General features: G+C 36.2%; 1 protein-coding gene, 1 non-coding gene and 1 pseudogene across 3 annotated transcripts; all 3 read left to right on the forward strand.

Annotated features, from left to right (window-relative positions):
• The first annotated feature begins 3,310 nt into the window (after nucleotides 1-3,310).
• LOC111198446 lies at nucleotides 3,311-5,474 on the forward strand (annotated as a pseudogene).
• A 237-nt stretch (nucleotides 5,475-5,711) lies between these two features.
• LOC106411195 (patatin-like phospholipase domain-containing protein 4) lies at nucleotides 5,712-7,994 on the forward strand. Its single transcript, XM_013851905.2, has 7 exons — nucleotides 5,712-6,384; nucleotides 6,452-6,595; nucleotides 6,748-6,820; nucleotides 6,906-7,011; nucleotides 7,094-7,190; nucleotides 7,474-7,569; nucleotides 7,660-7,994. Exons 1-7 carry the CDS (start codon nucleotides 5,944-5,946, stop codon nucleotides 7,813-7,815), a joined length of 1,113 nt encoding a protein of 370 aa, XP_013707359.1. The 5' UTR covers nucleotides 5,712-5,943; the 3' UTR covers nucleotides 7,816-7,994.
• A 4,655-nt stretch (nucleotides 7,995-12,649) lies between these two features.
• On the forward strand, nucleotides 12,650-16,760 carry LOC106409937. Of its 2 annotated transcripts, XR_007327881.1 has the most exons (5): nucleotides 12,650-14,527; nucleotides 14,636-14,773; nucleotides 15,028-16,094; nucleotides 16,183-16,257; nucleotides 16,350-16,760. It is a non-coding gene; the product is annotated as an uncharacterized LOC106409937 (transcript). The 2 variants fall into 2 exon arrangements; XR_007327880.1 differs by having other exon boundaries at nucleotides 12,650-14,773.
• Nucleotides 16,761-16,963: the final 203 nt, after the last annotated feature.

The following is a 16,963-nucleotide window of genomic DNA, read 5'->3' on the forward strand; positions in this document are numbered from 1 at the left end:
TCCAAGATCTAGTTAGTTAACCAGTGAAACATTGCCATCGCTGATCACTGTGATTAAGGAGTTGAGCTCTAATATATCATGCATGCAACTGTTAGGCATCTACATGATTATAATCTCCAACACCTGAATAGAAACCCTAGATCTAGGAACCAACCTTCCATCAAACAACTCCTTGCCAAGCTGAACAATTGTCTTATTCAACTTGTTTACTGCTTTGCTATATTTATTTACTGCTTTTAAACCTATTAGTCTAGCTTAATCAAACTGATTAGATTTAATTGGTTTCCTAGCTCCCTATGAATTCGATCCCTAAGTACTACAACTCGACCTCTTATTTGAGAGAGTATAAATCACTCCTTAGGATAATTTGAGTGATATCAAATTTGGTGCCGTTGCGGGGGAGCTTTGATCGCCATTAGATCTTGTCTAGTTAGATTTAGTCTATGTTTTACTATTGTTCTAAAAAAAAAGTGATAAATTTTTTTCTTCTGCTTTAGGTACATACATCTTAGTACCAGGAACAACAATGAAGAGAGGATTTCTAGGTCCTTCAAAGAAGGAGCCTGCTGAGTCGCGCAAGATCCGTAAGTCTACGAGGGAAGAATCGATTGACACCCTCCAAGCAACAGCGATCGACAGCGTGAACCAGAAATCGATTGACAGCATACATCAATCGATCGCCACCCAACAAACAACAGTGATCGACAGAGCCAATCAACCGTAAAAAAACACTGTTCATCCGAACACCGTTAATCCGAACATTGTTCATCTAAACCATGCTCATCCGAACACTGTTCATTCTGGTACTGTTTATTGAGATACTGTTCATTGAGGTACTGTTCATCTCAACAATATTCATCCCCCGTCGATCGACACTGTTCATCACCCGTCAATCGACACTGTTAATCCCGCGTCGATCGACAGTGTTCATCCCGTGTCGATCTATTTTACCGATATTAGTGTGTTCATGAGTCTTATCAAAATGTTTTCAAAAGAGTTTTATTGAGTCAAGAAGGGGATAATGAACTTATTAGAATTTTGCTTGTTATCTAACCACTTTTTAGCACCATTCTAGACTTATTGATAGCAGATAGTACTAAAGATACTAAAGTGGATCAAGCTGTCAACTGTTCACATTTGCTGAGATTGTTTGAAGGAACCAAAGTTGACCTCCAACACTAAACCTGACACAACTGCTTGCCTTGGGGCTTGGTATACATGGGATTGGATTCTTCAAACAAATCTGGAAGGTAAAGGCTTTTGTAGATTTATCATCTTTTCTCTCTCTATTTCAACTCTAGATTTATAGGTAGAAATATTTATTTTCAAAAAAAAAAAAAAACGAAAAAGAAAGAAAAGAAAAGAAAAGGAAAGAAAAATATAAGTTATATATATAGGTGTTAGTTAGGTGGAATCCGAACAGGACTTGGTGGCTACAACTATTAAGGCTTGCTTCATAAGGATTCCACCAAAAAGAATTCGAACGGGACTTGGTGGCGGCAATCATCAAGGTTCGATTCACATGAATTTTTGGATATAGGTCAAAAAGAAGTGAACAGGACTTGGTGGCAACCACCATTAAGGCTTGATTCATTGAAGCATGTCCAATCTTGGTCAATGATCTTGCAATATAAGCGGACTTTGACTAAAGAGAGAAATTAGTAGAGAGAAAAGATAGGAACTAACTTTTACCTGCAGGTCCAGATACTTGTTTGAAAATCCTTGCATCATGTGATCGATACTCCCAAGATAAAGCCTGCACTTTTATTTATGTTAAGAAATGAGGTTTGTATAGGGGAATGTCAGACAATATTTGCTAAGTTGTTGGCTAGGTGAATTTGGTTGGTAAGGTAGGATATGGTATAATGTGCTTTTGTGATTTGGACTTCTTAGATGTAGATTGCAATATCGTAGAGGTGATGATTCTAAGTTTTAAATCATGTGAGTCCCTGCTGTTTCTAAACCTCTTTTAGAGAGACTGCCCGTCTGTTTTGCTTAAGGACAAGCAAAAGGGTAAGTCTGGGGGAGTTCATAGACCATGGATTTTACCGACTTTTAGCCATGGTCTATAAGCGTTTTAAAATATATTTAATACTTATATATTTAATACTATATAGAGTCTATTTAGAGTATTTACAGGTTCAGGTACGTTCTGGAGAAATATGGTGATTTTGGAGTCTTTTGAGGTACACAGCTGCACAGACGCCTCAGATGTCTAGCTATGGATGGAGACTTTTTGACCGTTAGATTAAGCTCATCTTTTTACATAATATATAACTTTGAGTTAGCTTTCTAATGCCACCGGTTTGAGGTCAATCAGCATCTTGTAGCAGAGGTTATGTCTGTTTTACTCAAGAGTGGTCAGTCTGCCTCGCGAGAGGAAGCTGTCGAGAAGAGGAACGTATGTCGATCGATGCAGAACTCTTGACATCGATCGATATGGATGCCAGAATGCGGGTCGAGCATATTATATGACCTACTGAAGCCCAGAAGCAACCCCAAATTACCAGAATACCCTTGGAAGACCAGAAACCCTGTTTGTGTTATTTATAAGCGATTGTTGACGGCTACATCTATCTAAGCTTTCTTTTATTCTTGTTTTTAGTTAGGAGAGAAAGGAGGAACTCCTTCAGAGTCCTCCTGGAACTCCATTGGTTTTGGTTTTATATTATTTATGTTTTTCATCTATTCATCTGTGATTTCTGTGACAAACTTCATGTCTGAATAGATCCACCTGTTAGGTTTAGGGTTCAAATAGGTTAGAGGGATTAGCCCCAACTATAGATTTGCTGAGTTTTGATATTCATTGTTAGATTGTTCTTAATTCTTGTTTTAGCCTTGCTAACTAGAACATGAACCTAGAAATTTGCATGTGTCAAGCATCCTTGATCATCAAGTCCTGAATCTAATATGTCATGTTAGGACTGCTAGAGAGAGCTAACCGCTGATCTAGGAGACTAGTGAGCATTATCAATCCGCGCCTAGGGCTTAGCTAGAAGCTATCGATCGATATTGTCTTCTGACAATCGATCGATATTGCGAAAGGTGTATCGATCGATATCCCTATAGGATCATCGATCGACACTTTCTTGTGATCAAAAGATGACAGTTGAGATCCAAGATCTAGTTAGTTAACCAGTGAAACATTGTCATCGCTTATCACTGTGATTAAGGAGTTGAGCTCTTGTATATCATGCATGCAACTGTTAGGCATCTATATGATTATAATCTCGAACACCTGAATAGAAACCCTAGATCTAGCAACCATCCTTCCATCAAACAACTCCCTGCCAAGCTGAACAATTGTCTTGTTCAACTTGTTTACTGCTTTGCTATATTTATTTACTACTTTTAAACCTATTAGCCTAGCTTAATCAAACTGATTAGATTTAATTGGTTCACTAGCTCCCTGTGAATTCGATCCCTAAGTACTATAACTCGACATTTTATTTGAGAGAGTATAAATCACTCCTTAGGGTAATTTGAGTGATATCAGTGAACGAAGAGTAGAATGAATTCAAACAATTCAAAGAACAAGAATTGGAACGATTGGACACAATAGCCAAGAGACAAGAAGAAGCAAACCAATTGATGAAAGAAAAGACTCAAGCTAAAAAGATGAAGATTATCATGAAGCTAAGTGAAAAAGAGCATCTCGATGACAAGAACAAACAACTGTTGGAGAAGCTAAGCCACGATCTATTTGGAAATTAGTTGATTTCATGTTTTTGTGTGTATTTTTATGTTTTAATTATATGTGTTTGTTTTTTTCCTTTAATAATGTGTGTTTGTTTTTTTCTACTTTAATAATGTGTTTTTGTTTCATTCTACTTTAATAATTTGTATGTCTATGTCTACTTTACGAATTGTGTTTGTATGCAATCTGTGACTTTCAGTTATTGTTGGAGAATCCAATCTTATATGTTATTTATGTCAATTTGATATTTGTTTGACGTCCAAAAATTACAGCCACTTATTTTTTAATAAATGGAGACTCATTTTTCTAAAGATTTACCAACAACACAAATCTTAGCTTACCAAAAATACCAATGGATTCATTCGAATTTTCTTTTGATATTGAAGCTTACAAAAAACAGTCTGAAATTGAAGAGAGGTATATCGTTAATCGGTTTAGAGAGCGTCGACAAAAAATTGTTGAAGATCAGGCGCCTCGTAGCAAAATAAAATACTTCAAAAGAGATCATGTAGCGGCAAATCAAAGGCTTATTGAAGATTACTTTGCAAATCAACCAACATATGATGATGCAATATTTCGTCGACGATTCCGGATGCGAAAACATGTTTTTCTTCGGATAGTTGGAGACCTATCAAGCAGTGACAACTACTTCACTCAACGAGTTGACGCAACCAATAAAGAAGGTATATCTCCTTTGGCAAAATGTACAACCGCCATGCGAATGCTAGCGTATGGTGTTGCTGCCGATGCAGTCGATAAATATATCAAAATAGGAGGTACTACAGCATTGGAGTGCTTGCGTCGATTCTGTAAAGGAATCATCCAACTTTATGAGCAAGAGTATCTCAGAGCTCCAACTCAAGAGGACCTACAAAGAATTCTCCATGTTAGTGAAATGCGAGGGTTTCCTGGGATGATCGGGAGTATTGATTGCATGCATTGGGAATGGAAAAATTGTCCAACGGCGTGGGAAGGTCAATTTACTAGGGGAGATAAGGGAACCACCCCTATTATACTTGAAGCAGTTGCATCTCATGATCTATGGATTTGACATGCATTTTTCGGATGTCCGGGCACACTAAACGATATAAACGTTCTCGTTCGCCGGTGTTTGATGATGTTGAACAAGGAAATCCTCCGAGAGTGAACTTTTTCGTCAACCAACGTCCGTATGACATGGCATACTTTCTAGCTGATGGTATATATCCTTCTTATCCAAATCAAATCAATCCGACTTCCTCAGAGTGAACCAGACAAGTTATTTGCAAAACATCAAGAAGGATGCCGGAAGGATATCGAACGTGCATTTGGAGTGTTACAGGCTCGATTCAAAATCATTTGTGAACCAGCTCGCATGTGGGACATATCTGTTTTGGCTATCATCATGCGGTCATGAATCATATTGCATAATATGATTGTTGAGGATGAACGAGATACATATGCTCAACACTGTACCGATTATGATCAATCTGAGGCAAGTGGTTCAAGCACATCACATCTATTTTCGACTGAGGTGTTACCCGTATTTGCAAATCATGTCCGAGCTAGATCTGAATTACGTGATTCAAATGTACATCACGAACTGCAAGCAGATCTAGTCAAACACATATGAACGCAATTCAGAATGTTTCTTGATTAAAAAATCTTAAAATTTTCGTGTGTGATTGTTCTTATTGTACCAAATAAGTTGTATGTTTTTATTTGAGTTTATTGTACCAAATAAGTTGTGTGTTTTTATTTGTTGTTTTGTATGTTATATCATGTGTATTTGAAATTTCGTCATTTTATTTATTTTAATAATATTATGTTTTATATTATATTTTTTAAAAAAAATATTAAATAATAAAAATTATTAAAATATGTCATTTAAATTATTTAAGTTAATTATATTCAAAATTATTATTTAATAAAAAGCTATTAAATTATAAAATATATAAAAAAGATGAATTGGAAATAGTGGGGTAGGGTGTTGAATTTTATTAAACAAAACATTTCTAGAAGTTAAAATTGAACTGGGTGTTGAATAAGCATCTGGAAGAGAAAGAAGATTGCCGCAGTGGACTGTTAAAAAAGAGAAACAGAGGGTGAAGGATAATTTTATGATTGTAGATAGTGTTATAGCAGCCAATTTCGCCACGTAACACAGTCTCATTCATTCTCACGACTCTCTCTCTGGTGAACTGCGATGATCAAATCTCGAACTTTCGAGATTGCGAAATAATAATCTGATTGTGACCCTTATATCCATGGCGATCTCTCTTCTTCCCAGACCCTTCATATCGCTCCGTACAAGCAAAAGCTTCGACCTTTCACCGAGGGTTTTCTCCCTTAGGCTATCATGCTCCTCTTCTTCTAATGGGTCTGCCGGAAACCAGCAGGTTTCTTCGAATCCAGAGAAGAGATCTTTCGCTGCTGCCACCGGTGATATGTTCATCGGAGTCGCGTCGAGGCTTTTGAAAAGGTCCAATCAACGGACGCCTCCGAGTGATGACGGAGATAGAATAGGAACAGTAATTGAAGATGAGGTTGATCCAGAGATGATATGGGAACAAAGGGTTAAAGACGTAGAGGCTGAGAAAGAGAGGAGGGTCATTACAAGCCCGGGTTTTAGCTTCTCTGCTGCTGGTCTTTTGTTCCCTTATCATCTTGGTGTTGCTCAGCTTCTCATCGAGAAGGGTTACATCAAGGTGCTTCTTGAATTCTCTCTGTCTTAATTCAAGAAAAGGTTGTTGATGGTTATGTTGTTTGATTCAGGACACTACTCCTTTGGCAGGAGCTTCTGCTGGTGCTGTAGTCTGTGCTGTGATAACCTCAGGATCCTCTATGTGGGAAGCCCTTGAAGCTACCAAGGTTCTTGCTGATGATTGTCGACGCAATGGCACTGCTTTTCGTCTTGGGGTAATTAGTTTTCTTCTTGCTCTCTGTTTCAGACAGTTGACTTTATGTTTGTTCTGTCATTTCTTTTATAGCATGATTTTGTATGCAATATAAGAGTTTATGAGTGAAACGCAAGGTGGTGATATTGTTGATCCAAGTCAATGTGATTTTAGGCTGTCCTCAGAGAGTCTATGGAGAAATTACTACCGGATGATATTCATATTAGGTCCAATGGCAGAGTTCGTGGTAAAAGAAGCAGCTTTTCCCTTCAATCCTAAAGGATTTCTCTTTCGATTTGACTTCTCTGATCATCATTCTACTGGTATTTTAGTTGCTATCACACAGGTGCTCTGGAAACCTAGAGGTTTACTGGTGGATCAATTCGACTCCAAAAGTGACCTTATAAATGCAGTTCATACATCTTCATTTATTCCAGGGTAAATACCTAGAGGTTTACTGGTGCTTGCTTTTGAATTTTACACCAACTTTTTAACTTATATTATGTAAGAACAAATGCAGATATCTTGCACCAAGGCCTGTAACGATGTTCCGGAATCGAGTTTGTGTTGATGGAGGTTTGACTTTGTTTATGCCACCATCTGCTGCTGCTAAAACAGTAAGACGCTTCTTGTTTTGTTTCTCTATTCTTTATCTTGAGTAGTTGTTGCTTCTGTTGTCTGTTGATTCCATATCTTTAAGATCAACTAAAAGCGTGGATGGCTTTGTCACTATTTTGGAAGCCCTTTCATATGTTAAACTATCATAAGAGCATTATGAAAAATAGAGTAAATGACTGAAACAAGACCAACCATTGCTTTGTGATTTTCGCTTTAGGTCACATGTTATAGCAGCTGTTCCTTGGAGCTCAATGAACTTTCTGTTTCAAATCTTTCTCACAGGTTCGAGTTTGTGCGTTTTCCGCTAGTAGCTTCAAACTAAAGGGTATTGGGATCAGCCCAGACTGCAACCCTCTAAACAGGGCAACCGCAAGACAGGTTAAATGATCAGTTCCTTCTAGTGGATATCATTGTCCTTTGAGAGTAAGTGTGTTAATCTTTCGTTTTTTTTTTCTTTCTGATACATAGCTATTGAAATGGGCACTGGAGCCAGCAGAGGACGAGGTGTTGGATAGGCTGTTTGAGCTAGGATATGCCGATGCAGCTACGTGGTCTGAGATAAGTCCAGTGGATGAACTGGTCTATGATGATTCTCCTGCAGCTCAAGCGATTCAAGCTAGTTAGAAATTACAAGAATTCAGTACTTAATTTCTTTTAACTAAAAATAGTCTGTTTATTGCGCTATAATAGATTAATACTTTTCTCACAAGGAGAGACTTTTGTATTCAAAACAAAATCCAGTGGTAGATAAGAGTTCAACGTTGGCCTCTTTTATTCATCAAAAAACTACAAACTTTCATGCGTTTGATTTATAGCAACAACCAACAAACATTAGTCACTCCACAAAGCTTTGGTACTTGGAGATTTGTCGCCACAACATTGTCTGTAAAAGTGAAAGAGAGCAATCGGCTCCTAGTAGGGATTTGGAAAAGCATGAAGAGGGAGGATGGGATGCAATCATTGGCCGAGGTAATATTTTTGTTTTGATTTGATTTGAGCTGCAGGAGTATCAACAACATACTCGACCATCGATCGACATTGGAGACCCAACATCAATCGACAGACGTCCCGAGTTTGAAAAAGAGCCTATGACCGTGATGGAACTAGGAGATTCCACAAGGATAAGTATGGAGTCTATAGAGATGATCATGGACATGCCTGAGATGTAGATGGACACATCATCCGTATATCCAAGGATGATATCAGAAATCTTCTGGAAAGGGCTTCAATGGACGAGCCCAGCTACCTATGTCTTCCAGAACATGCTAGGTCATTCACACTGACAAAGCTGGTACCAGAAATCTACACCCAGGATGAGATAAATGAGATGCTTTATGGAATCTGTGGAGCCCAAGAGAAGAATGAAGATGACTTTCAGATGAAGCTTGATGGTGTCTACTACCCACTGAATGATAGCATCAGTTGGTTGACTACATGCATGGAGGAGATGAGGCAAGACATAGCCAGAATGCAGACACAGCGTGCGGCCGAAGCAACTACACCAGCATTGATCGACAGAGACCTTACAACATCGATCGACGCTGACCCGTCACAATCAAATCCGATGAAGTCTCAACCAGATTCTTACACCAGAGCAGAGATTGATCAGATGGTAGAAGAGATCTACAGAACTCTGGGAGATGTGATGACATTTATTTCCCATGGGACATCACCATCAGTTCTTTGACTTCTCAGACAGAGGCAATGTAGAGGAAGATAGTGGAGATTCAGAGATTCATCGCTCGTCGACCAGAGGCATCGACATCGATCGACGGACGCATCGACATACCGACCGACAGTCCCAGAAGGACATCGATCGACGAAGTTACAAACTGACGAGGGCTAGTACCAAAGGTGAAATTAGATGTCTGATATAAACAACCGTGGAGAGGAGATCTCAGCTGACACATAGGCCACACTTGTGAGACATCAGTTGAAATTTGAATGTCTTGGAGACAGATTGCAGAAGATAGAGAATACAACTGCAACAATGAAAGACAAATGGCGCAGAGGAGACAAGGCAATGAGAGACTTCACTGGTACATGGTTCCACAAGAGCAGAGAAGAGATGGAAACTTGCTTCCAGAAAGTACCAGCTTTCCACATTACTAGCCAAATCACCTCCAAAGTCAAGCTAAATGACTATAACAAAGCGCTGAGTGTGAGCCTGTGAGGCAACCCACTATTAGGTAATTTCTAATTGGTTTTTATTAGTTTAGTACTTATGTTAGTTTTAAAAATTTTTGCAGGTCATAAAAAAACAAAAAAGAGATCCGAGTAGACGATTGCCCAGAATATCGACCGACGAGACTCTGCGGACATCGATCGACAAAACATCACCTGCCGCGACCGATGACAACATCTTAACATTGATCGACATCTATTCCGGTCTGGTATATCGTTCTTACTTGTTAAATTATGTCCTTATGCTTTAGTTTTCACCATAACTCCGACTGAAATTACACTGGGGACAGTGTAGTTTAAGTCTGGGGGAGGTTTACTAATATTAGTTTATTTCATGAGTCTTATTAAAATGTTTTCAATAATAAGTTTTTATTGAGTCAAGAAGGGGACAATGAACTTATTGATTTTGCTTATTATCTAACCACGCCATTCTAGATTTACTAGTTGCAGATAACACTAAAGATACTAAAGTGGATCAACCTGTCAACTATGTTACACTTGCTGAGAATGTTCGAAGGAATCAAAGCTGACCTCCAACCTAATTGAGCTCAACTCTGCTTGTCTTGGGGCTTCGTATGGGATTGGATTCTTCAAACAAGTCTAGAAGGTAAAGCCTTGTGTAAATTTAACACCCTCTCTCTCTATTTCGAAATATAGATAAATAAAAAAAAAAAATATATATATATATATATATATAATAATTATAGATGGTAATTTAAGAAAAGAATTCGAACATGACTTGGTGGCTATAACCATTAAGACTTGATTCATAAGAATTTTATAGGTAAAGGATTAGAACATGACTTGGTGGCTACAACCATTAAGGTTTGATTCACAAATAATCCTAGGATATAGGTCAAAAAGAAGTGAACAAGATTTGGTGGCTAAAACCATTAAAGCTTGATTCATGGAAGCATGTCCAATCTTGGTCAATGTTCTTGCAATAAAGCAGACTTTGACTGAGAGAGAAATTAGTAGAGAGAGAGGAAAGAAACTTTTATTTACATCTAGGTTTAAATACTTGTTTGAGCATCCTTGTATCCTGTGATCGATACCCCCAAGGCAAAGCCTACACTTTTATTTATGCAAGAATTGAGGTTGGTAAAGGAGATTGTCAGACAGGATTTGCTAAGTTGTTGACCGGGAGAATTTGGTTGCTAGACTAGGATATGGCATAGTGTGCTTCTGAGACTAGTATTTCCTAAGGTGATGATTATGAGTTTTAAATCTGTAAGCCCCTGCTATTTTCAAACCTATTTCAGAGAGACTGCCTGTATTTTTTGATTGAGGACAAGCAAAAGGGTAAGTCTGAGGGAGTTTATAGGCCATGGATTATACCCACTTTTAGCCATGGTTTATAAGTGTTTTAATAACTAATTATTATGTTTTAGAGTCTATTTAGTATATTTATAGGATCAGGAGTGATTTGGAAGAAAATGATGATTTTGGAGCATTTTGGAGATAATTGAAGAAAACATCCGAGCTGACCATCGAGCAAGACCAATGGCCGACATTCAGAGACAATAATCGATCGATGCACATCCCGTGACATCGATCGACGGCGAAGTGCGCAGAAGCCCGTTTGGTTCCAGCCGACTTAGAGCCCAAGACTTCACCAATTTACAAGATTACCCCTTACGAGTTTTAACCTAATATTTATAGTTTGCCAACATGTTAGAGGCAAAGGGTGCTTTCTTGTTTTTTTATTTTCACAGCAAACGTTTTCTAAGATTTTAGTAGAGTTGGAGAGAAGATCCAAAAAGACTTGTGATTGGAACTCCATTAATATCTATCTATTTATTTGTGCAGTTTTTATACCTAATTGATGTTATGAATTGCTTAGCCATGTCTGAGTAGTTCTATTGTTAGGTTTACGGTTTAAATAGGTTACGAGGGGTTAGCCCCAACTATAGATTTCTAAGTTGTGTATTCATCACTAGGATTGTCATTAATGCATGTTTCTAGTTTAGCTAGCTAGAACTTGCCCTAGGAGTTGTTGACTCAAGTCATCACTTGCATTTCACCCTGAATCCGTCCTAATTGAGTTAGGATTGCTAGAGTAAGGTGAAATCTTATCTAGGAAGCCTAGTGAGCATAATTCAACCCGCGCGTAAAGCTTGACTAAGAACGTGTCGATCGATATTCCTATATAATAATTGATCGACGGTACAACAAGTGTATCGATCGATTAAGTGTATCGATCGATATTCCTCTAGAGTCATCGATCGACACTTATATCTGGTCAATAGACAAACCTAGAAAGCGAACGCCGATCGGTTTGTTTATAAGTGTTTGAGCTCTACAATATCATGCATACAACTTGTTAGGCATCTGTAGGATTATAATCCTGATTACCTGAATAGAAACCCTAAGTCTAGTTATTTCATCTAAAACACCAAAAATCCAATCAAATCAATCGAGAAATTGTCTTGCTCACAAACCTGTTTTTACATTTAATCATAATCAACCTAGTTTAATCACTCTGATTATATTTATTAGGTTCTCTAGCTCCTCGTGGATTCGATCCCTAAGTACTATAACTGAACCTCTTATTTGAAAGAGTAATTCACTCATTAGAGTAATTTGAGTGGAGATCAAATTCATTGATCTTGTTTTTAAAAAACACATAAGTTATATTCATTGTTGAAGGCTCGGTTGAATTTATCTACCATATACTCTCTAACACTTGCACTTGGATTTTTAAGAGTATAATTATCCCTCGAAAGTGCTTCGTCGAACAATTGAATTAAAGTTTTTCCTTATATATATATGACCATTTGTATTAGGCAAATCTCCAAAATAGCACCTTTCTAAATTTATATCACAAAAATAGCACTCAAAAACTAAAATGACCAAAATAGCACATTTCTAAGTTTATCCTTTGAAAATTTTAATTATTTTATTTTTCAAAATTTGAAATCTTATCCCCAAAACCTCATTTCTCAACTCTAAACCCTAAACCCTAAACTCTAAACCCTAAACCCTAAACCATAAACCCTAAACCCTAAACTCTAAACCCTAAACCCTAAACCCTAAACTCTAAACCCTAAACCCTAAACCCTAAATCCTAAACCCCACCCTTTAACTCTAAACCCTAAGTTTGTGACTTTTGATAAAACATTAAGTGCTATTTTTGTGACTTTTGACTTTAAGTACTAGTTTGAGAACAAAAACTTGATTTAGTGCTATTTTGTCTTTTTCTCATTTGTATTTGTATTTGGTCTACAAATTTTAAAATTATAAGATTAGTTAATGAATATAATTTAAAATCTATAACTATTAAAATTTTGAAAATATAGTTAAAACTTACTCTTAAAGTTGTTTCCGTAGGAGGAATCGATGCTTTTGTAAGACAGACTTGAATTTGTTGTTCTTCCAGAATTTGTATCCATTCGCCCGTTAGAATACTACATTTCATTAAATTATATTTAATTTTAAATATACAAGAATATAACATATTTCAAAACTAATATTTATTTAAAATAATATAAATAGTTATTATAAAAGATTAAATTTAATTTAAGACACGTATGGTATCAAATATATTTGTAATTATGACCAACACAAAAAGGTTGACTAGGCAATTTAATTTCACATAAAGATTACCAACTCTTTAGCTGCATTATAATCAAATTTCAAATAGTTAACTAGTAAGCTGTTAAAAAAAACTTAACTAATATATGAATTCAGTAAGCTCAGTAACCCATTCTCTTAGGTTTGGAACCACTCTATTTTTAATAAATGTCTATGTTCATTGGTATCATTTCGTTTGGTTGATTGGTTAGTTTTTATATTTTAATTATGATGCGAATAAAGTGTTAACATACATAAAAGAAGTAGTGCGCTTTATTTGAAACTTATCTAGATTTTAGAGGAAAAAAAACAGATATGCATATTTATGATAAAGAAGGAATACTGATCTTTTGAAAATTGACAAGAACTTAAATTAAATATATAGATACGGTCCTGATTATTTAATATTTTCTGAATGAACTATGGTTTCTATGAATATTATGTTATCATTTAGTCAGCATCGTAAACTAAAATTTTAAGATTTACGCTTCTATATATCCAACAAAATTATTACTTTAGCAATTTACTTAAATTAAACTAACAATTGTTTTAGAATTTGGCTTTTTCATAAACAAACTATTACTTTAGCAATTCAGTTAAATTAAACTAACAATAACCATTTTGGTAATTTATATTAAATAAACTATAATTTTAAACACTATATTGTAAGTAAATATCATTTCTTTGTTAACCTTCAATTAATTGGATAACGAAATACACTTATTAGTTTGTAGTTATTTTATTTTAAGATTTATTATGTGGATTAATTAATTATTTTAAATGTAACGTAATCAATTTAAATCAACAAACTTACATATTTTGTGAATATGAATAAGTCACTTTGAATGTTGTGTGAATGAATGCTTAGTCAAGTGAACTCACGTTCCTTTTTTTTCTGATATGATGAAATTGTAAACTGATTTGGTAGATATATATAACAGTTTTTCAGAAAGAATAACTGATTGGTAACCATGTGCGGTTTCCGGTACGGCTTTTTGAAATCCGCTTTTTGTTAATTCACCAATCACTACCAAAGTTGTGTTAGAGAGACACGTCACTAAGTAAATTAAGGAAAACTGTTAATTCACCGATCACTAAGGCAGTGATCTGTCTCCTGAGAGAGACACGTCATTAAGTAAATTAAGGGTAGCCTTTCACGTGTCCTCTTCGTTTTTTATATTTCTGTTTCGATTTTATATGGGCCATTATGATTAAATTAGTTGGACTTGGCCTTTAGTTATTTTATTTGTTAAAAATCAAAGCCCAACCCAAATGAAAGGAAAGCAGGTAGGATTCGTTCATCGTCTTCGTCAATCTGACTTTGGCATCCAGGGTTCATCTTCAAACGAATCTATCGCCATTAATGGAGTTTCAGGAGGTTGTGTGAGGCGAATCTTCATGCAGAATATTTGGGTCGAGCTTCGTTTGTGTCGTTTCGTTTGAGATTCTTCTCTTCCATAACGTTACGGGATTCAACGCCATTAAGAACTATCTTTAATTCTTCAATCCACAACCAGCACGATTAATCATTTAATGCTTTGTATTTCTCTTCCAGACGGTGTATATCCACCTATAAAAGGTCGTCTTCATTCACTGGACATCGTCCTCACAATTCCTAAAAACACTAGAAACTTATTTTATCGGGATTGTATCGTCTTCAACCCTCAAATTTTGTTTGCATTGACAGTGAGTTTCCGTTATTGATTTGGCAACGGAGCACGAGAATATAGAGATCGAATTCTTCTTCTCGGTTTGAATATCTTACAAACTATTATTCTGATGTCTCAGAGGTACTGATAAAGAAGAGGGCCAGAGGTTTCTCACAGTAAGCATTGATCTTTATGATTTGCTAGCTCACTGATTTCTTTGTGTATATTGAGAACAAAGTCGATATGCTTAGGGCTCTAGATGAGCTGAAACTGCTGTTTGATTCTTGGAGATGTTCTTTGTTCTGTTTATATGTCGTCTTAGTTTTGGTTCTATCATTAACCTTATTGGAACTTGAATTTTGTATGGCTCTGTAAAAATCACACCTTTCTTTTGTAATTTTCTAAAAAATTTAAGATTTCTTTTATATAGGTGGTAAAGAAAGATGAAGATGTGAACAAGGCCGGCTTAGATAGGGGGGCGAGCGGTGCGACCGTCCCGGGTCCAATCCGTTGTCCCCCTATTTCTTAATAGATAAGAGCCCGATTATTTTAAAAAATACATGTATTTTTATATTAAAAATAAGAAAAGAGATCTAAATTTTTTTTATATGAAAGTTTTTTTTATTTCCATAGATTTATTTTTAAAAATACTACTGGTATTTTGAAAAAAAACATATATCTATCAGATTTTTTAAACAAAAATAATAGTTTAGAAATTAATTTTTTTTTTGCCCTAAGGCCCATGACACCGCCGGTCCTGGATGTGAAAGTGATTGTAGCTGGTGATGATGATTGGTTGCCTCAGCCGCCAAAGGTTGTCTCCGATAAAAGCAAAGAGTCCGGTGAAGATTCTACCATTAAAGCTTTGAGGTAGTTGTGTATGTCTCGAGTATTTTTTTTCATCTATGTGCTGCCAGTTGCTATTAGAAGCTACGGTTTGAACACTGCTACCTTTAATTTTGTAGTGAGCCTTTCTTGATGATATCATCCAAAGAGTTGCTTTGTTACACTTTGATTCTTAAATTTTGAATTGAAAATATGAAAAGTATTAGAAACTACGGTTTCATATGTGTGTGCTTCATATGCTGCCATTAGATGTTACTGTTTTTTCCTTCAACATTATATATCTCTTGGCCGATTTCACTTTCACATGAAGCGATAAGTTTGAACACTGCTAACTGTTATTTGTTAATTCATATGTGATGATATCACCCAAAGAGTCTCTATTATTACGCTTTGATTCTTAAGTTCTGAATGGAAACATGCACTGCAAGTGGAAGAAGATGGAGCTCATGTCTTTCACAAAAACTGTAGTAGATGTGGTGCAGGAAGCAGAGGCAAGTAAAACTCACTGAATGTAGAACTGCTGTTGGTGCTTTTGGAGGCGGAGAATATACTAATGGAGTGTATGCAACAGCGCTTATGGTGGTTAAAGCTGGGAGCAGCGACCGTCCTGCCATTCCAGGCTTAAACAGCCCACCTTTTCTTCCTGCTGAGGTACTCAGAGAAACTATGGTACACTACTATTTAGCTCTTAGTAGTGACCAAAGATTGATCAATATTTGAGGCCTTTTTATGAACGCAGGGTGATCATCCATGTGTCATGCGAAGAAGCCTTACAAAATACAAGTCTTTGTTTCCCGCAATCGATTTTTCAACTGTAAGAACATTATATTGGTTACTTCTGATCAATATATCTTTACTGATAATAAATTGTTAGAAAGATTCTTATGCTTGCCTATGTTGTATTAGATTGTAGGTGACAATGATATTTTGTGGAAGCCCAGTCCAAGAGAGACCTCAGACGAAGTTGCAGCTAGAGGTGTAGAGTTCGTTAACTGGTGAGTTCCATGGATATTAAATACATTTTTGTTCCTTTTTAGTTACTAATTATTTTCCCATTGACTTCATGCATGGTGTCTTGAGTTATTTTGGGGAGAATTGTGTCGACGACATAAAGAAAAAGTTGTCTATACAGTAAGAGACCTTACCACACAAACCTGAAGAAATGCATTAATTGTTTACTAATGAAACTATGTAACATTTTTTCAGCTTCGAAAAAAATTATGGTAGAGTAGAGGATCAATATTATAGTCTCTAAGACATATGCATTAGACATGCATAAAACTTTTCTTATTTTTAATTGATACTTTTTTTCCACGATTCTATACAGACAACACACTGATCTTCTGTACTTAAGAATTACATGGTCTTCTCAAATATTCCCCACTAAAAAAAAATGCACACAATTTTACCCACAACAGACCGAGATGTATCACAATTAACAAAAATAAAAAAAAAGAAATATGACACTGGTTTCATCGTTATGATATTAAACATGACCCGGCTGTCTACTTGAATTGTTT

This window comes from Brassica napus, chromosome C8, assembly GCF_020379485.1.
Source record: "Brassica napus cultivar Da-Ae chromosome C8, Da-Ae, whole genome shotgun sequence".
Lineage (NCBI taxonomy): Eukaryota > Viridiplantae > Streptophyta > Magnoliopsida > Brassicales > Brassicaceae > Brassica > Brassica napus.

Excerpts from the sequence above, each read along its gene's own strand:
- LOC106411195 (XM_013851905.2), top strand. The coding sequence starts at position 5,944 with ATGGCGATCTCTCTTCTTCCCAGACCCTTCATATCGCTCCGTACAAGC. Across the intron at positions 6,385-6,451 it reads TCGAGAAGGGTTACATCAAG|GACACTACTCCTTTGGCAGG; the intron begins GTGCTTCTTGAA and ends TGTTTGATTCAG. Across the intron at positions 6,596-6,747 it reads GCACTGCTTTTCGTCTTGGG|GCTGTCCTCAGAGAGTCTAT; the intron begins GTAATTAGTTTT and ends ATGTGATTTTAG.